Consider the following 21,859-nt stretch of genomic DNA (forward strand, 5'->3'; position numbering starts at 1 on the left):
TCCAAATATATACTACTGTCCTACCTTTTATTGTGTTTGCACAGTGTAACCCTGACCTTCACAAAATCCAAGATTATTTTGTATGGTGGAATCCGACATTGTTATTACCGGAAGTGTCGCCGTGGAGTCCACATGCTCTCAATTTTCTTGTGTCTCTCGAAGCTGTTCGTCGTCTTTATGTGAAAAAGCGCGGGAAATCGTATCATCAATGACAATGATATTACCAGAGAGTAACGAATGTTATGTAGTAAGGGATCCTCATAGAAACCAAGATGGCGGTTTTACAATGAAAACAATCTTGAAAAATATGAAGGTCAGGTTAATACAGTGCAAACACAATAAAAGGTAGGACAGTAGTATATATTTGGATTGGATTTTTATTCTGCTAATTGAAAAACATGATCGCGAGTAAACACGGTCGATATTTAAGAAAATTTTAACAAAAATCATGATGCCAATTTTATGTGACGGCGACTATAAGACTGTCAATACTGAGGTTGTGAGTTTGAATCCTGCAAGGAGCAGGTGCACTTGACTGCAATCTTAATTGACTTGGGTTTTCAGTTTTTACCAAAATGTAGTTCTCTCAAGGCAGTCTGGCTTCCACCACCAGTTAAAACTGCAACACAATATCATAATAGTGTGTTAAACACCAATCAATCAATCTTTGAAACTATTAAGTTTATGCAATACCTGTTTGCATATAATACTTTCATCATAATATTCAATTATTATCACTTTAAGCTTTGGTATTACAGCATTCTTGTTAATATTTTATTTTAGATGATGGCACTGATAGGCTAACATTTGGGACAGTAGAAAAGCAAAGTGCCACCAGGTTGGATGATTCAGACGAAGATTCTAATGAATTATTAGACTATGGTTCTTCATATTCATCAAGTGAGGATTTTGAGGAAGATGGAATTATTGCAGAAGCCACGAGTATGATTTCTGAGGAAGGCCAATATAATTCAAGCTCTGATGAAGAAATGCAGACTTTAGTATTAGATGCTGGATCATTCATGATGAAGGCAGGATTTGCCGGAGATGATCATCCTAGAGCTAACTTCCCCACAGCTGTAGGTAGACCTAGACATCAAGGGGTGATGGTTGGAATGGGACAGAAGGATGCATATGTTGGATTTGAAGCCTGTGGAAAATCAGGTATAAAACTTTCTGTTTAATCATAACGGTTTGATGCTGGGTTTATAATAAGGAAATGGAGCTACTTTATCACTTATTAGTCGATACTGAGGTTGTGAGTTTGAATCCCACATTGGGCAGGTGTACTGGACTTCAACCTAATTGACTCAACATTCACAGTTTTCATATTGAATGTCTTGGTTATATCTGTGCACTCAGGCTTCCTCCAGCAACAAAAACTGACCACCACAAAAAAGCATACTAAGCATAAAAGTTGGGTTAAACACAGAGGAAGATAATAAGGAAATAATATTTTGAAACAAAATTGTTTTCTTATCATCTCTCCTGTGATGAAATCACTGTATGCAATACATATAAAAATAAGGAGATGTGATATGATTGTCAATCAGACAACTGTTATCAATCAAAAGTTTAAATGAAGAAAATGTAGGCATTAAAGTCAACCATACAGCCTTCAACAATGAGAAAAAACACAAAATTTAACATCATTTACATGGTTTACTGTTTGGTATTGATCCTACGATTTACCTGGATCATTGATAATGTAAAATTCCTGTGATACATGTAGTTAAACCTTTATCTTAAAAAAACTTCAATTATAAAATCAATCATGATCAATTAAGCAGGATAAACCCTTTTGTGCATTATTTATTGAAACGTTTGCCAAACGTCTTCAATGATTCAGTTTGAATTTTAGCTTTTCTATTTATAGAATAATTGTTTTGTCTTTCAGCTCAAGGAAAAGAGGTTGAAAAGAAAAAGAGAGAAGAAAAGCAGATAGATGGTCAGTATACTGTAAATTCTGAAATTATTGTGTGCATTTATTATTGCGATTTTGTCATTTTACACTTGAATGCGATTTTTATTTTTACGATTTTGAGAAAAGTCATGCTTAATTCAGTTAAAATATAACAAAATGCGAGGTTTTATTATTGTGTTTATAACTCAGTCGCATTATTCGCAATAATAAAAACCTCGCAATAATTTCTGAATTTACAGTATTTCTGATTTTAAAAAAAACAACTGCACCCTTCAATTTTACTTTATCTTTTAGCTGCTAATGTAGAAGTAAAATAGTTGAGGCAATTTTTTGTGCCACCTTATTCTGTTCGGTTCTATTTCTAAATTTGTTTTCCTCTTGTTGAAATGGTATGAGGAGGATGTTGAAAAATTTCCCTAAATAATGGTATACAAGGGAACATATATATATATATAAAGATGTGGTATGATTGCCAATTCAATATTACAATGATCTACCTACCAGAGACAAAATAATGTGGATGTAAGCAACTTATGCTGTTTTAATTACAGTAATGAGTTAATGACATTTATATCTTCTTTGCTGCAAGTCCAAGATTGCTCTAATATCTGATGACTATTGTTAGAACTGACTGGAACATAGTATTGCGATCATGTTTCTTTGAAAGGACACTTATGTCAGTCCTGGCAAAGCCCTATTCTTTCCAAGTCTATATAACAGTTTGAATTTTTCTGCAGTTTGATATGTTGTAGCATTAAGCGACTAACACTTTTCATCTGAACCAAATGTCCATTTAAAGTATTACCAATACATGTACTTAAATAGGCAAATAATTACTAAAAACAATATGAAAACTTTAAATGTCTCAGATTATCTCCTTATTGTCTTCTTATCTCCCTTATTTCACAAACATATTATGAATGGTTCTTTTGCCTTGTAAAATTAATACTAGTGCCATGAAGATCATTCACTCGCAATTGAATAGTGATGTGCATGGTTAGTTCCAAAGAAAAACCATCTAAACACAAATAAATATATCAGAAATTCCATACCTGTTAAAAAAGACAATGTGGTATGTTTGCCAATGAGACAAATCTCCACAACAGACTAATTGATACAGAAATGAACAGCTATATGTGACTGTTCGGTCTTCAACAGTGAGCAAAGCCTATACCACATTGTCAGCTATGGAAGGCTCTAATACTGCAAATGAAAAGATTCAAATGAGAAAACTAACCTTCTGATATATGTTCAAAAAATATTACAGAAAAAAAGTATTTAACACAGCAACAAATGGCAACCACTGAATTATAGGATCCTTACTAGGGACAGGCACATACATACAGAAAGTTGCGGGGCTAAATATTTTAGCTGGCTGTCTGATTTATGGAAAATTTCATCTTAAGGAATGTTGACGTTCCATTTAAAATCCTCCATTACATTATATAAATATCTAAAATAGCCATTCAAAGGAGTTGGAAATATATTTAAGCACTTAACACTCATTCAAAACCTTAATAAAAGGGTCTGACCTGAAAGATATAAAAAATTCAAATGAGAAAACTAACGAATTTAATTAAAAACAAAACAATTTATATAAAGACATTAATACAGATATGAACTAATACCCACTGAACGAGTACATTGGAAGAGGCACATAAAGAATGTGATAGGGTCAACATGTGTGTTAGTGTTCAACCCTCCCACATTGGTGAAAAAGCACAACATAATACCAAACTGTAAAAATTAGTTGCAATTGGCTTAGGTTAAGAGATAAGTATGAGTTATGAAAACAACTAATGTAAAAACAACGGACAAAAAAACAGAAATTAGAGTACTTGCAGTTAATATGTTTTGTGTTATTGTCATCATTTTGTCAAACATTTTCATATTTGCCTGGCAAGTCATAAATGTTGGCATAAATGATGAACAGCAGTTCACAATTAGACTTGACAAAACAAATGTGAACTCTATATATATACTCTATTTTGTAGACATCTTGATGAAATATAGCAGGTCTCCAACCTCATCTTATGATGTAGATACAATAGAATCTTCCAATGAAGAAACAGTACCTGATGTACATCGAAAAGTAAGAGGAATGATTACAGGTGAACCACAATCCTCACCATATCCATCAAACATGTTATTTTTAGGTTCACCAAGAAAAATACCACCAACACAATCAGTTGCACCACCACCAATGGGATCCCAAAGGTTTTCTGATTGTTTATCAAAAGTAATACAACCAGTTACATCAACACTTCTGTCAGAAGAAGTGGAAGTTAAAGCATCAACATTTCATTCAAAAAGGATATCTTATGATCCACTAGGAGGAATGCCACCTTCACAACCACCAAGAGGAATGCCATCTTCACAACCACCAAGAGGAATGCCACCTCCACAACCACTTGGAGGAATGCCACCTCCACCACCACCAAGAGGAAAACATGTTGATGTGTCTTCATCAGTAATACCACCTGATCCATCAATACAATTTTACATTCCAATGTCTCCTGCACAAGCAATTCCAGAAGATACAGTTTATGATGCTTTTCCACCTCCTCCACCCCCTCTACAATCAACAGGAGGAATGCCACCTCCAGGGCCCCTACAATCAAGAGGAATGCCACCTCCAGGGTCCCTACTATTAACAGAAATGCCACCTCCAGCACACCTACAACCAAGAGGAATACTACCTTCATTTCAATCAAAAGGAATGCCACCTTCAGCACATCTACAATCAAAAGGAATGCCACCTCCAGTGCCACTGCAATCAAAAGGGGTGCCACCTCCAGCGCCCCTACAATCAAGAGGAATGCCACCTCCAGCGCACCAACAATCAAGAGGAATGCCACCTCCAGCACACCTACAACCAAGAGGAATACTACCTTCATTTCAATCAAGAGGAATGCCACCTCCAGCGCCCCTACAATCAAGAGGAATGCCACCTCCAGCGCACCAACAATCAAGAGGAATGCCACCTCCAGCACCTCTACAATCAAGAGAAATGCCACCGCATCTTTTCTCAACAAAAGGAATGCCACCACTTCCACCGCCTTTGTCATCACTAGGAATGCCAGTTATGAGCTCAGCATCAGAAATGCCACCACTGCATCAAAAGGGAAAACCACAACCACTGTTACAGTCATCCAAACAAATGGACTCTTCAATGATTGGTGCACCACCACCTCCACTACTAGAAGAATTAAACGATATGCTACCGGAACGAAGATATGGTCCTCCAGGGGGAATACCACCACCGCCACCACCACCAACAGGATTACCAATTCCAAAAACACCATTTGGTGTGGGGGGACTGTATGTTCCACCACAGGGACCACGAGAACCACCTCCATCATCAATACAAATGCAACCTTCCCCACAACAAATGTCAAAGAGTAGGTCTTTTCAACCAAAACAAAATCAACCCATTTCATCATCATCACCAAGAGCACAATTACTTTCAGACATTTCAGCTGCAACTTCAGCTAAAAAAATGAGTGGTTTAACTGCTCCTGGAGGATCAGCTCGTGTTTTCGGGAGTATAACAAAATCACTATCAATAATTGAGAAGGATATACCTAGCCTGTTAGATTCTGCTATACCAGAAAGAAAATACCATAGGCTAGGGATGAATTCTGTAATAAAACAACATGCAATAGCAAGTGAATACAAAAGGGAAATGCCTCTCACTAAAGACAACCAAGATACGTTTGTCTACAAGGAGAAGCAGAGGGCAACTTCATCACATTTTGGTTCATTTAATTTGGAAGAGAAATCCACAGATCTAGAACAGCCGATATATTTTGGTTCCTTTGGTTTGCAAGAGAAATCCACAGAACAGCCAGCATATGAATGTAGTGTAAAATCTACCAAAATTCTTGACCAGTACACTGACATGACTAGACCTGATAGCATTCAAAAACAAAGTAATACTGAAGAATTAATGGTAAGTAAAAAGATACCTGTACTTATAATATGAATGTCAAATGTATTATTAATTTGAACCAATCTTAGATAATGGCAAATGAAAAAAATAGTTTAATTTGAACCAATTTTAGATAATATCAAAGGAATAGTTTGTTTAATCTGAACCAATTTTGAAAACTTAATTTAAAAGTGTTGTTTTTATAATTTGCAAAATCTCATTTCCACCATCAGATATATATATATATATATATATATATATGATATTATGATTCCTTGGGTTGTGAGTGTTTTCTATTTTAAAAGGAAATCTAAACTTCTTGTTCTTTTTCACATGGATTTATGTAATAGCATTTTAGAACAACTACTATCCTATATATGTCAGCATTTATATACTTTGGCAAATGACTGAAGAAAACTTTGAATCCCTGCCATTGTGGTGATATGTTGAATAGATTTGAACTGGTAGATGTGAAGCAGTCAGTGAACAATAAAATCTCTTTTTAAAACTGATTTCAGTCACATTGCTTAACATGGAGCAAAAGCTCTCACCTCACTGCAAGTTTAAGACCTCAATAGCACTGGTTTATTGGAAATTCTTTGCAAACTAAATTAATGATTATGCCACAACTGTAAAAGAACAAAGCCATTCAGTAGTATCAATAAAATAAATCACAGGCACATCAAGATATATGTTATATAACTTGGCAGGCAATACTATATGTATAGGGCAAAAATTTAGATACACTTTGTTAGATGAAAAACCTCAAACTAAGGACCTTGTGAGAATTTTTAAAATGATTTCTTAATTTTTTTAGGTTGATTCCCATTTTGCTTCAGTATTTGATGATCTAAGGCTTAATCTAAGGTCTAGAAAGTCTAAAAAGAGGATGTAAGTATAAGGAAATACTGTGGATTCATTATTACATTTGTATTATGTGTTGGATACCACTTTTCATGGGTTTTGTGGGTAAAGGTGAAACTCAAATTTAAATATTCAAACAATGAGAAAGTTTATATGTATAGGATTGTATACAGACATTGACAAAACCATGAAACCAAATATCCACTGAAATGCAAGTTTTCTCAATCCACAAAAAGTAGTACCCATAAAAAATTAATGTCATTTTATTTTGGTTTATAATTAAGAAAGATAACAAGCATTTTTCTAGTTTCCAGACATTAACTTGTGTTCAAGTGTAAGGATTTCTCATAAATTGTACCGCAAGGTACCATTCCTCAACAGGAAAGCTGGCATTGAGTTTTGGGATAATTGATAAAAGGGGGACGAATAAAATTTGGGGAGGGATTTTTTTTCATAATTTTTTTCTTTTTTTTTTCTTGAAACTTTCCATTTTTGCATTGATTATTTCTGATTTATAGATAAAAGCAAAATAATACTGACATGGCAGGAGATACACCAAACATGATGTGTAAACTATTATATGAAGTATTGTTCAGTAGCATCATACTGCGCAATAGCAAGAAATCTTCAATTGCTCAGTATTGCACAATAGCAAGAAATCTTCAATTGCACAGTATTGCGCAAAAGCAAGAAATATTCAATTGCACAGTTTTGCGACAGAAATCTTCAAATTCATAGTATATCACAAAAGTGAGAAATCTTCAATTGAAAATTAATACAAATGTTTCAAGATCTTTCCCCACATTTATTTTGTGTCTTAGTATCAAGCTTGAATATTGTGTCCAAACTTGCACCAACTGTTCAGGGTTCAATTTCTGCTGTCGTATCAGACTGAGCTCAGTAAAGCAGTTTATCCCATCTGTTTGCAAAATTAAGGCTTTAAATCTTTTTAAGGGGTTAAAACAGAGTTCAAATCAATGAATTTCAGCATATTATAGTTTTGAGGGACTTATCCTGAGGTTTGATTGCTGTTTTGAAATGTATAATTGCAGTTCACATAATTTAAGAAAAACATTGACAATGTTTTCATAAAAAATGTCAGACCAGGTGAAATAAAATTTGGGATCCCTTTAGGATGACAATTAATTATCAGTTTTCAAAACGAAAAACAGTTAATTGGCATTTCTGGATTTAAGATAGGTGTGGAATAATTGTAATTGAGACAAATATAAAAAAAAAAGTTTACTTTAAATGTTGATTATGTTTCATTAAAAATGCTAAAATAAGTCAGGCCTATAAAAGTAAGATACATTTTCACCAAAACATGCCCCTTAAATACATGTATCCCTTTCATTATTTGAAAAGAGGACTTCTACAACTGCCGCTTTGAAAACAACGGTGTTATTTAATATAGAAGTCAACATTGTGGATGTTCTAGTCAGAATGGCAGGATCAAAGCACTACCTTGATTAGCTCATATTTTAGATATTAAAACTTTATCAAAAGCCTTATTAAAATTAGATAATATACATTCTAATTGTGTAACAGTTTTATTACAAAATAATAAATAAATCTTGATATCATATATTTGTAGGGGTAAGGCATTGCAAGTTGATGAAGATGATGATGATGGTGATGGTGATGATAACAGAGGAATGATGACAAAGGTAAAAAAAAATACAGGCTTAAAAAAAAGGCTAGAACTCAGATAATCAAAGGAACAAGTTCATTGAGCGATTGAATTATTCTTATTTTCTTTCTGACATGCAGTGTCTCTGTGTACTGTTTTAATATGAACAAAAAATAATAGAGTGCATTATGAGGGATGGGGCACTACAGGATGGAGTTAAAGTCTTCCTTACTTTGAAAATATGAAATCATGAAATTATGTAAAAAGTAAAGCAAACAAAATACTGAACTCAAAGGAAAATTCAAAACAGAAAGTTCCTTAACTATTGTCAAAATCAAAAGCTCAAACAAATCAAACGAATTGAAAACAACTGTCATATTTATAAAAGTAAGGAATAAAGTTTTTTGGCCCTTAACATCGGAAAAAAAATTCAGTGAAATAAATGAAGTTAAAATTTGATGATAACATTTGTTAAAATGTCAAATTGTTTCAGTTATACCAGATTTTCACAATAAAGTAATCAATGAAAATATCTTTTTATAAATCTCAATATACTAGTCAAATTTCAACAGTAAAATGACTTATTGCGACATATATTGACAATTTTTTCTTAAAACATCATGTGAAACCTGATCGCTTATTTGTTATTACCTGTTTTATTCGAGACTGCATTAGTGTAGAAAACACTTTTAGATACGTTTAAAACAAAGAGCAAAATCAAAAGTATGCAAATAAGATAAAATTTGCATATTTAACTGTTGTAGTTTACACAATTCTAGTATGATTTTTTTTTCTTCAATTTCTGTACAGTATAGTGCCACCCTAAGCTTACTAGTAATAAACAATAATTTTTCCACTGGTGTGCTACATTTACAAAACACCTTAAAATCTTGAGACTGATAAGTATGTACATATGCCATTTTAAAATCGCTGTATAACAGATAGTAACCCAAGGGGTCTTGCCACTGAGACAATGACGGTACAGACCTCTGCCGGTCATTAGAACATACTAATTAATCATTGCTATTCCTTTTCATTTTAGTTCTATGTTTTAAGCAATAGGGCTATTAAATTGGGCATATGGAATGACTGAAAGGTGTACATGTCTGTCTGGAAGGGTTCATATGACCTTGAACTAATTTTCATGGTTCCTTAGTCAATGTTAAGATTTTGTGGTTTGATCTGTTTCTCAGGTACTGAGTGATACAACCACCATGTCATGATTTTAAGGTGTACATGTATATCTGTCAAAATTCATTTGACCCTAGCATCATTTTCATAGAACATTGATAATGTTAACTTCATGTGATACTTGAAGCAAAATCATTATCTTACAGACTTTCAAGTCCTTTGAATATTGTTTCTATTGGCATAAATATTGATTTATTTTGTTTAATTAAAATCAAGTAATATACATATGCACACTCATGGCTCATTGTTTTGTGCATAAATCAAGCTATTAGGTTTTGTTGTGTGAATTGTTATACCTTAGCTATTTCTAGGCCTTTTATAGCTGACTATGCAGTATTGGTTTTGATTATTGTTGAATGGGATACAGCGACCCACAGTTGTTAACTTCTATGTCATTTGGTCTCTAATGGACAATCATCTCATTTGCAATCATAATACATCTTCATATTTTTATGCCCCATTTATGGGCATTATGTTTCCTTGTCTGTCCGTCCATCCACCCATTTGAATTGCCCTGCTTCAGGTTAAAGTTTTTGGTCAAGGTAGTTTTTGATGAAGTTGAAGTCCATTCAACTTGAAACTTAGTAAACATGTTCCCTATGATATGATTTTTCTAATTTTAATGCCAAATTAGAAATTGTGTCCCATTTTTACGGTCCACTGAACATAGAAAATGATAGTGCGGATGGGGCATCCATGTACTTGGGACACATTCTTGTTATATATATACATAAATACCAATGAGACATTTCAACATGTGTGCTCTTGTATTTAATTATGCACTCAAATTCAACCAGGTTTAGCTTATGTATCTCTTTATGTTAGTCATTGAATAGGAAAGGAAAATATTCAGTAAAGAAGATAGATATTAGACTAAATTATTAATGAGTTTTATAATATATAATCAGTCTGTGTTGATGAGAACTGATGTATGTAAAGACAAGCTTTCAAGAGAACCAGCACAGCCAAGAGGATTTCTTTGCTGTAAAATATTCCTTATCTAGCAAAATAAAATTGATTAGTAAAATTAGTTGGTAAAATTAGCGTTTTAAAATTTGTAATATAACAGTTGATTTCGCTGAAAATAACCAGATGTAAAATCTATACATATATAACAACTTGTGAAGTATTTATTTTATTTTGTAATTTATTGTATGACACAGTCCTAATTAGTGTCACATCTCTTAACAGACTAGTACAATGGGGAGAAAAATGACAATGAGGACAACATCAGAACCAGATGCTCCAGCACCGCCCCCTCCCAGGGGTAAGGGGAGACAACCCCCAAAGGTAAGTCTCCAGAAAAAAACATCACTGATGATCACAATAAAATTGAGAATGGAAATGAGGAATGTGTCAAAGAGACAACAACCTCACCATAAAACAGACAACAACCTCACCATAGAACAGACAACAGCCCAAGGCCACCAACAGGTCCTCAATGCAGCGAGAAATTTCCACACCCGGAGGCGTCCTTCAACAAATTTTCTTCTGAAATGTGACACAGAAGACATGATACATGTTGTGATGAAATTCACAGATGAAATATAGACCTATGTTAGATCATAGCAAATTGATTTTAAGTTCTTTTGAGTAGTATTCACTTATTTTCCGTATTTGAGGTTTGTATTAAAAGCAATTCTAAATGATCTTAGCAACAACTTATTGTCACTTTGCCAAAGTGAAAATATGAAAGACTTACTGGTACATCTTCAATGATAACAAGTTCCTAAATTCTGAATTTACAATATGCAACACATCATCCCACAGGAAGATAAAAATTCTACAAATTTTAGATATTTTATTTATTTGTCAGGCTGTAAAGAAGGTAGAGGAAACCCCAGCTCCTGTACCTCCTCCTCCTAGAGGGGGCAGAAGACCTCCTCCAGAACCCACGGTAAAATACAATAGAAGTTTGATATAGTAACAATAGGATAGGGATGTAGTCTCAGGGTTGCACGATTACTTGCTAGTTTGGTTTTCGACAGATTTTTAATTTTTTGGTATTCTAGGTGATTTGGTATTAGGCATGTTTATATGATAGATTTTGTTAAAATGCACTAAACACTAAATGTAAAACAAAACAGTCATTTTTTTCTGATTTTTTTTTTTTTCATTAATTGCAAGAAATAAAATGAAAACTTTTGTGGAAAACATTTTTTTATCATTGTTTTAAATATATATTTAGTTCGAAAATAGAGTTTGTAAGAGTCATGTTTTAAGCAAATATTTTAAATATATAAAGAAGTTCAACTTTAAGAGAATCTGTCCACTTATACCTTTTTGTACCGTGACCTTTTTTGTTTAATAGCTCTGAATAGTAATTTTTTAAAGTTTTGTGCAAAAGTTCAAAATAATGTTTGACAAAATCGTGGAGGTATCTATGATATATAAACTTTGTATTGGGGAAATAGAATGCAATGAAATTATCTTGCAATTATTTATTGGTGCATGCTATTGTATTATATACTAAATACTTTATATCACTTGCACTATGCATTTAAATGAACCAAAAACTGTGTATTTATTTATTTTCATTGGTCTCATTTTTATACGACCGCAAATTTTGAAAAAATTTTCGTCGTATACTGCTATCACGTTTGCGTCGTCGTCGTCGTCGTCCGAATACTTTTAGTTTTCGCACTCTAACTTAAGTAAAAGTGAATAGAAATCTATGAAATTTTAACACAAGGTTTATGACAATAAAAGGAAGGCTGGTATTGATTTTGGGAGTTTTGGTCCCAACATTTTAGGAATTAGGGGCCAAAAAGGGCCCAAATAAGCATTTTCTTGGTTTTCGCACTATAACTTTAGTTTAAGTTAATAGAAATCTATGAAATTTTGACACAAGGTTTATGACCACAAAAGAAAGGTTGGGATTGATTTTGGGAGTTTTGGTTTCAACAGTTTAGGAATTAGGGGCCACAAAAGGGCCCAAATAAGCATTATTTTTGGTTTTCGCACAATAACTTTAGTTAAAGTAAATAGAAATCAATGAAATTTAAACACAATGTTTATGACCACAAAAGGAAGGTTGGTATTGATTTTGGGAGTTTCGGTCCCAACAGTTTAGGAATTAGGGGCCAAAAAGGGACCCAAATAAGCATTTTTCTTGGTTTTCGCACCATAGCGTTAGTATAAGTAAATAGAAATCTATGAAATTTAAACACAAGGTTTATGACTATAAAAGGAAGGTTGGTATTGATTTTGGGAGTTTTGGTCCCAACATTTTAGGAATTAGGGGCCAAAAAGGGCCCAAATAAGCATTTTCTTGGTTTTCGCACTATAACTTTAGTTTAAGTTAATAGAAATCTATGAAATTTTGACACAAGGTTTATGACCACAAAAGAAAGGTTGGGATTGATTTTGGGAGTTTTGGTTTCAACAGTTTAGGAATTAGGGGCCACAAAAGGGCCCAAATAAGCATTATTTTTGGTTTTCGCACAATAACTTTAGTTAAAGTAAATAGAAATCAATGAAATTTAAACACAATGTTTATGACCACAAAAGGAAGGTTGGTATTGATTTTGGGAGTTTCGGTCCCAACAGTTTAGGAATTAGGGGCCAAAAAGGGACCCAAATAAGCATTTTTCTTGGTTTTCGCACCATAGCGTTAGTATAAGTAAATAGAAATCTATGAAATTTAAACACAAGGTTTATGACTATAAAAGGAAGGTTGGTATTGATTTTGGGAGTTTTGGTCCCAACAGTTAAGGAAAAAGGGGCCCAAAGGGTCCAAAATTAAACTTTGTTTGATTTCATCAAAATTGAATAATTGGGGTTCTTTAATATGCCGAATCTAACTGTGTATGTAGATTCTTAATTTTTGGTCCCTTTTTCAAATTGGTCTACATTAAGGTCCAAAGGGTCCAAAATTAAACTTAGTTTGATTTTAACAAAAATTGAAACCTGGGGGTTCTTTGATATGCTGAATCTAAAAATGTACTTAGATTTTTGATTATTGACCCAGTTTTCAAGTTGGCCCAAATCGAGGTCCAAAATTAAACATTGTTTGATTTCATCAAAAATTGAATAATTGGGGTTCTTTGATATGCCAAATCTAACTGTGTATGTAGATTCTTAATTTTTGGTCCAGTTTTAAAATTGGTCTAAATTAAAGTGCAAAGGGTCCAAAATTAAACTAAGTTTGATTTTAACAAAAATTAAATTCTTGGGCCTCTTTGATATGCTGAATCTAAACATGTACTTAGATTTTTGATTATGGGCCCAGTTTTCAAGTTGGTCCTAATCCGGATCTAAAATTATTATATTAAGTATTGTGCAATAGCAAGTCTTTTCAATTGCACAGTATTGTGCAATGGCAAGAAATATCTAATTTCACAATATTGTGAAATAGCAAATTTTTTTTTAATTAAGAGTTATCTTTCTTTGTCCAGTATAGTAAGCAAGAAATATCTGCAAGAATTTTTTTTAATTGGAGTTATCTTTCTTTGTCCATAATCAACTTAAATCTTTGTTATATACAATATACAATGTTTATTAACTTTTTACTACCAACTGATAAATTTAAAGAATCCAGCTTGAATGTTGTGTCCATACTTGCCCCAACCGTTCAGGGTTCAACCTCTGCGGGGTATAAAGCTACGCCCTGCGGAGCATCTGGTTAGAATTTTAATAACTTTCTTTAAACTATCCTGGGTTTGTACCAAACTTGGACAGAAGCTTATTTATGATCATAAGATAGTATCCAGAAGTAAATTTTGTAAAAAATTAAATCAATTTTTTTTGTATTTTACTTTTAAATGGACTTAGATTTTCTTCCAGTTAACATTACATACAGTCTGCAGTTAAAGTTATCAAACATTTATTAGATTCATTAACCATCCTAGATTTTTACCAATCTTGGACAGAAGCCTCTTACAATCAATAGATAGTATCAAGAGGAATATTTTTATTGATTTTTTTCCTCACTTTTGTTGAGCCTGCGATTTACAGCAAAAGTAGGCGAGACACTGGGTTCCGTGGAACCCTTACAAATTTTTAGTTCTGTAGATACATTAGGCAAATGTTGTTGTTTTTATTTGTTTGATTGTTTTGAGTTTTGTTATTTCTGGGGGTTTTTTCCACCCTAATGTACATTATGGATTTTGCTCATTGTTGAAGGCTGTAAAGTCACTACAGTGATATTTAGTTTCTTTCATGTCATTTGGTCTCTAGTGGTTAGTTGTCTCACTAGAAATCATGCAACATCCCATTTTTTATGCCCCACCTACAATAGTAAAGGGGTATTATATTTTCTGGTCTGTGGCTTTGTTTCGTTCATCCATCTGTTTGTTCGTCCGTCTGTTCGTTCGTTCGCAGGTTAAAGTTTTTGGTCAAGGTAGTTTTTTATGAAGCTGAAGTACAATCAACTTGAAACTTAGTACACTTGTTGCTTATGATATGATCTTTCTAATTCTAAAGCCAAATTAGACCTTTGAGTCTTTGACCCACATTTCATGGTCAACTGAACATAGAAAATGAAAGTGAGAGTTTCAGGTTAAAGTTTTTGGTCAAGGTAGTTTTTGATGAAGCTGAAGTACAATCAACTTGAAACTTAGTACACTTGTTGCTTATGATATGATTTTTCTAATCTTAAAGCCAAATTAGACTTTTGACTCCAATTTCACGGTCCACTGAACATAGAAAATGAAAGTGGGAGTTTCAGGTTAAAGTTTTTGGTCAAGGTAGTTTTTGATGAAGCTGAAGTCCAATCGACTCGAAATTTAGTACACTTGATGCTTATGATATGACCTTTTTAATTTTAAAGCCAAATTAGACTTTTGATCCAATTTCACGGTTCATGGAACATGGAAAATGATAGTGCCAGTGGGGCATCCCTATACTTTGGACACATTCTTGTTATTACTCATTCCTGCCATAGAGGGTTCACATGGCTTTAACCTCATTTTATTACCTCAATTGCAATGTTAAGATTTCAATGTAAAGTCAATATCTTAGATACAATGAGCAATGAATCAACTACATTTGATGCAGGTAATGATTGTATGGTGTACATATGTTTTGCCAAGTTCATCCCTCCTTGATATCATCATCATGTTCATGGTTCATCAGTCAAAGTTTTTATGGTTATACTATTAATAGAAGGTCAACTATATTTGGTCTATGGACTGATTGTAAGATGTACTGATAGTCTAACAGTGGTTTAACCTAGAGCTAATTTTTTAGACCATTGTCAACATTAAGTTTTCCCTGCTAGGTAAGTTTCTCAAATTTTATAAGTAAAAGATTTACTCTATTTGGTGTATGGAATGATTGTAAGGTGTGCATGTCTGCCCATTGGGTTCATCTGGCCTGTACCATATTCAATCATGATATGTATAGCAGGCAAGACTTTTCAGTATGTGCATTCTTGCATGTAATCTTAAATTTATCTGTCATGTACGTATTACCCAAGCAAAACTGCAAGATTATAACTTCCTTTTTAGAACATAAATGAAAATTAAAACAATCCCACCTGCGCTTTCTCAAAGAAACTTTTACAGTGGGCTGTACTACTTTTGGGACAAATTATATCAAAATTATAGAAAACTTCATCGGCTCTAACTAAAAAAATGGACAATTTTATGTTTAGGGCGTCTTGAAATCTTTTGACAGCTTCTGAAGTGCTATTTTTCAACCTTTTAACCTGGACCAAATTACTACTTTCCTTTAAAATTCTGGACCCAAATTTTTTTAGTGTAATTTCACCCCCCTACTTGCAATTTGAGGCATTGAACATGGAGAAATAAATTTGGAAGGGGTATAAAAATTAATGGCAAGTACCCCACTGTCAACACTAAGGACTATAATGTATTTGTGAAAAACGAAAATCAAGGGACAACAATTGTGGTCTCGTACCTATTGTATGGACTTGAGTGTAGAAGTCTGAAAACCACAAATGCCTTTTTGTTCATGCAATGGAATTCGTTTTATCTTTTTGAAAAGAAAAAAAAAAAACATTTTTTAACTCCATGAATAATTTAATCATCAGATAAATACTGTAGGCATAACTCTATGAAAGCATTGTGAAACATAAGTTTCAATATTTAAAAAAAAAAGAGAATTAAAAGTATAAAGAAATTGTTTAAGAGGAGAAAATTTTCCTGAGTTTCAGTTAATTTACAAATGATGCAAACTGGTGGTATAGCCTACTACCTATTATGAATAAAATTTGTCACTTTTAAAACTTTAAAAAAAAAAATGAGATTTAATAATAATATTAAATTTTTGTAATACTGCTAATATTTTAAACACATATACAATCTACAGAAAATTTGTAATGAAAGGAACTTCAGACTGAAGTCAGCAAACATTATTTTCTGTATAAAAGTAAAGGTAATATGGAATGTTTTAACATCCTGATATGGTCACTTGATATATCTTGGCCTCCTTGGTTGTTCTGCCTAATGGTCTGCCACATCCTATGTAGAGTTGTCCTCTTGGAGAGAATGCAAGAGAAAGTGGTAACATTATGTTATTGTCACTTGTTTTATAACTTGTCATCAGCAGGCCAGCATTAGTCAGGATATAAAGTGCATGAGAACCTGGATCAGCTACTATAACATTGTCTCTAGGTGTTATCACTATGACTGTTGGATAGAATGATCTCTCTTTGTTGATCTCTGTATCTCCTGTATAGATATTGATGATATCCCCACCCTGTCCTAACACTACTACTCTACCCCTGACATCACTTACTTTATCCACCACATGAATATTTCCATTACTGGTACTGGTTATTCTCCCTGGAAAGATGAATAAAGGTTGTTTATGTTGATCATGTTCATACACTCTCTCATGGTCTCCTTTCTGATTCATGCATATTACCACTCTTCTTCCACGTTCAGGGTAGTCACTATTAACACCTGCTACTATAACTTTATTGTCACTGGTGATATGGACTGCTGTAGCAAGGAATGATGACATATTATATGCCGAGTCTGTTAATGTACCTGTATACTATTACTGATTTGTTTCAGTCTTGATTCCACTGTAGTTATAAGTAAAATATTTGATTGAGTAACAGCCATATCATGAACCTTCATATTAAAGTTGGAAAGTATGTTCAGTTTATTTTCTCCTGGCTTTACTTTCTGTATTACATTATCCATCCCACTCCCTATCCACAATGTTGTATCAGGATCAGTACACATATATCCTACAGCTGAGAGGTTTGTTTGATGTGTTTCATTTATTACTATGGCTACACCCAATTCAGCAGTGGGTTTCTGATCACTTAGTAAACCTCCAACATTGGACTGAGTGATCACCCCTGGATTAAATATTGGAATAGATTGGTATTCTTCTTTTGTAATTGGAGTTTGCGCTTCAATGGATTTTTCAATCCTTTTCATTTCTTGAAAGTACTTTGTAGTGTCGGTAGTATTTATGAAATCTTCCATTTCACCATTTTTGTAGTCTAATTCATTTATGGAGCTGTTGATGGTATCGAGATCCTGTTCAATGGATTGTAGAATATCCTTCTTAGACTGATCCAAGTCAGTTACAAGCTTGTCAATGTGCTGGTCAACTGCTTTGTGTAAAACTTTCCCATGGGTAAGAATATCTTGCTTCACTTTTGAATGCTTTAAAGTTTTATCAACTATAAGTTTATCTAAAATATCTTTTTTCATAACAACATTTTTTTTATCCTTTTGTATTTCACTTTGACCTTCCTTCAGTTTGTCCATTTTTATATGACCGCAAATTTTGAAAAAAATTTCGTCGTATATTGCTATCACGTTGGCGTCGTCGTCGTCGTCGTCCGAATACTTTTAGTTTTCGCATTCTAACTTTAGTAAAAGTGGATATAAATCTATAAAATTTTATCACAAGGTTTATGACCACAAAAGGAAGGTTGGTATAGATTTTGGGAGTTTTGGTCCCAACATTTTAGGAATTAGGGGCCAAAAGGGCCCAAATAAGCATTTTCTTGGTTTTCGCACTTTAACTTTAGTTTAAGTTAATAGAAATCTATGAAATTTTGACACAAGGTTTATGACCACAAAAGAAAGGTTGGGATTGATTTTGGGAGTTTGTAGGAATTAGGGGCCAAAAAAGGGCCCAAATAAGCATTATTCTTGGTTTTCGCACAATAACTTTAGTTTAAGTAAATAGAAAATAATGAAATTTAAACACAATGTTTATGACCACAAAAGGAAGGTTGGGATTGATTTTGGGAGTTTAGGTCCCAACAGTTTAGGAATTAGGGGCCAAAAAGGGACCCAAATAAGCATTTTTCTTGGTTTTCGCACCATAACTTTAGTATAAGTAAATAGAAATCTATGAAATTTAAACACAAGGTTTATGACCATAAAAGGAAGGTTGGTAATGATTTTGGGAGTTTTGGTCCAAACAGTTTAGGAATAAGGGGCCCAAAGGGTCCAAAATTAAACTTTGTTTGATTTCATCAAAATTGAATAATTGGGGTTCTTTGATATGCCGAATCTAACTGTGTATGTAGATTTTTAACTTTTGGTCCCGTTTTCAAATTGGTCTACATTAAGGTCCAAAGGGTCCAAAATTAAACTTCGTTTGATTTTGACAAAAAATTAATCGGTTGGGTTCTTTGATATGCTGAATCTAAAAATGTACTTAGATTCTTGATTATCGGCCCAGTTTTCAAGTTGGTCCAATTAAACTTTGTTTGATTTCATCAAAAATTGAATAAATGGGGTTCTTTGATATGCCAAATCTAACTGTGTATGTAGATTCCTCATTTTTGGTCTTGTTTTCAAATTGGTCTACATTAAAGTCCAAAGGGTCCAAAATTAAACTTAGTTTGATTTTAACAAAAATTGAAATCTTGGGGTTCTTTGATATGCTGAATCCAAACATGTACTTAGATTTTTGATTATGGGCCCAGTTTTCAAGTTTGTCCAAATCAGGATATAAAATTATTATATTAAGTTTTGTGCAATAGCAAGTCTTTTCAATTGCACAGTATTGCGCAATGGCAAGAAATATCTTATTGCAAAATATTGTGAAATAGCAATTTTGTTTTTAATTAGAGTTATCTTTCTTTGTCCAGAATAGTAAGCAAGAAATATCTAATTGTAAGAATTTTTTTTATTTGGAGTTATCTTTCTTTGTCCAGAATCAACTTAAATCTTTGTTATATATACAATATACAATGTATATTCACTTTTTACTACCAACTGATAAATTAAAATAATCTTTACCATTCAGTGATAACAAGCAGTTTTTTTACATCTTAATATTTTATGATGTATTTAAATGAGTAGTAATTGTTGCAAACTCCATTAGAAATTTTAATTGAGATTAGTTTTGGAATTAGGGAAAGGGGGATGTGATTAAAAAAATTGGGTTCAATTTTCTCATTTGAAATTTCATAAATAAAAAGAAAATTTCTTCAAACATTTTTTTGAGAGGAATAATATTCAACAGCATAGTGAATTGCTCTAAGAGAAAACAAAAATTTTAATTTCATTAGAACACATTCATTCTGTGTCAGAAACCTATGCTGTGTCAACTATTTAATCACAATCCAAATTTAGAGCTGAATCCAGCTTGAATGTTGTGTCCATACTTGCCCCAACCGTTCAGGGTTCAACCTCTGCGGTCGTATAAAGCTATGCCCTGCGGAGCATCTAGTTAATATATTGAAAAATAAATGGAGTAAAAAAGATGATAATAAATTGCATGAAATTAAACCTAATTTAGGCAAACCTTTTAATAATATTATGTGCAGAAAAGATCAGTGTGTTATTACTAGATATATTTCGTATTGGTCATACTAGAATAACACACGAGTATCTTTTGAAAAATGAAGATGAACCACAATGTGTACCTTGCAACTGCAAGTATACTATTAAACATGTTTTAATTAATTGTATTGACTTTGCTGATATTCGTAAGAAGCATTTCAATGTCAATAATATGTATGATTTATTTAATAATGTTCCATTTACAAATATTGTTGCTTTTTAGCTCACCTGGCCCAAAGGGCCAAGTGAGCTTTTCTCATCACTTGGCGTCCGTCGTCCGTCGTCGTCCTGCGTCCGGCGTTAACTTTTACAAAAATCTTCTCCTCTGAAACTACTGGGCCAAATTTAACCAAACTTGGCCACAATCATCTTTGGGGTATCTAGTTTAAAAATTGTGTCCGGTGACCCGGCCAACCAACCAAGATGGCCGCCATGGCTAAAAATAGAACATAGGGGTAAAATGCAGTTTTTGGCTTATAACTCAAAAACCAAAGCATTTAAAGCAAATCTGGCATGGGGTTAAATTGTTAATCAGGTTAAGATCTATCTGTCCTGAAATTTTCAGATGAATTGGATCATCAGTTGTTAGGTTGCTGCCCCTGAATTGGAAATTTTGAGGAAATTTTGCTGTTTTTTTGTTATTATCTTGAATATTGTTAAAGATAGAGATAAACTGTAAACAGCATTAATATACAGCAAAGTAAGAACTAAAAATTAGTCAACATGACCAAAATAGTCGATGACCCCCTAAGGAGTTATTGCCCTTCATAGTTAATTTTTAACTATTTTCACAAAATTTGTAGATTTTCTCTAGCATTTTCCACAGAAACTACTGTTATAGAAAGAGATAATTGTAAGCAGCAAAAATGTTTAGTAAAGTAAGATCTGAGTACAAACACATCACCATCACCAAAACACAATTTTGTCATGAATCCATCTGTGTACAATGTTTAATATTAACATAAAACCAAGGTGAGCGACACAGGCTCTTTAGAGCCTCTAGTTTTACAATATTCTTTTTCTTAGAAAAAATAACTCTTTCTTAACATTGATTTAACACAGGTTCTGGGTGTACTTTACTCTGAAGTAACTAAGTTACTAATAGCATGTTTGTCTTTACTATGTTTATTTTAGTTGGAGTATGAGGTACCAGAGGAAATATTGAAAGGAGAAATGCCACAGGATGACTATATGACAATGCAAGCTTCAGTAGGTCTATTTTAAATAACATACTGGTTCTGTCAGTTAGATCCATTAAAATTCATCCTTCAACTGATGTTCATTGTAATCAAATCAACCTTCGTAGTTCATCAACCTGTCAACACATATATATATATATACCTTTAAAACTGCTTTACAGTTTATATATATTACTTATGGTCCTGCATCAAGCTTAGCCTTATATTTTGGCATTGCAAAAGTCACTCTTGTTTATTAATATCCAGTTATAAACACTTATGGTCCTGCACCCTGCTGACACATATATTTTGGCATTGCAATAGTCACGCTTGTTTATTAATATCCAGTTATAAACACTTATGGTCCTGCTCCCTGCTGACACTTATATGTTTGCATTGCAAAAGTGTTCA

At 33.1% G+C, this 21,859-nt stretch overlaps 1 protein-coding gene across 3 annotated transcripts in view; it reads left to right on the plus strand.

Moving 5' to 3' along the window:
- Nucleotides 1–21,859, plus strand: part of LOC134687563 (uncharacterized) — a 79,400-nt gene that overhangs the window by 46,672 nt on the left and 10,869 nt on the right. For 2 of the 3 annotated variants that reach the window (XR_010101777.1, XM_063547957.1), the window contains exons 28-35: nucleotides 784–1,164; nucleotides 1,898–1,948; nucleotides 3,919–5,876; nucleotides 6,673–6,746; nucleotides 8,314–8,386; nucleotides 10,732–10,830; nucleotides 11,357–11,437; nucleotides 21,405–21,479. Coding sequence is in view for 2 of the 3 variants with exons in the window: in XM_063547957.1 (XP_063404027.1) it covers nucleotides 784–1,164; nucleotides 1,898–1,948; nucleotides 3,919–5,876; nucleotides 6,673–6,746; nucleotides 8,314–8,386; nucleotides 10,732–10,830; nucleotides 11,357–11,437; nucleotides 21,405–21,479 (2,792 nt within the window). In the remaining variant the exon portion in view is untranslated. The remainder of the gene's footprint in view (nucleotides 1–783; nucleotides 1,165–1,897; nucleotides 1,949–3,918; nucleotides 5,877–6,672; nucleotides 6,747–8,313; nucleotides 8,387–10,731; nucleotides 10,831–11,356; nucleotides 11,438–21,404; nucleotides 21,480–21,859) is intronic. The other variant, XM_063547958.1, reaches the window with a different exon arrangement.

Source organism: Mytilus trossulus, chromosome 10 (assembly GCF_036588685.1).
Source record: "Mytilus trossulus isolate FHL-02 chromosome 10, PNRI_Mtr1.1.1.hap1, whole genome shotgun sequence".
Taxonomy (NCBI): Eukaryota; Metazoa; Mollusca; class Bivalvia; order Mytilida; family Mytilidae; genus Mytilus; species Mytilus trossulus.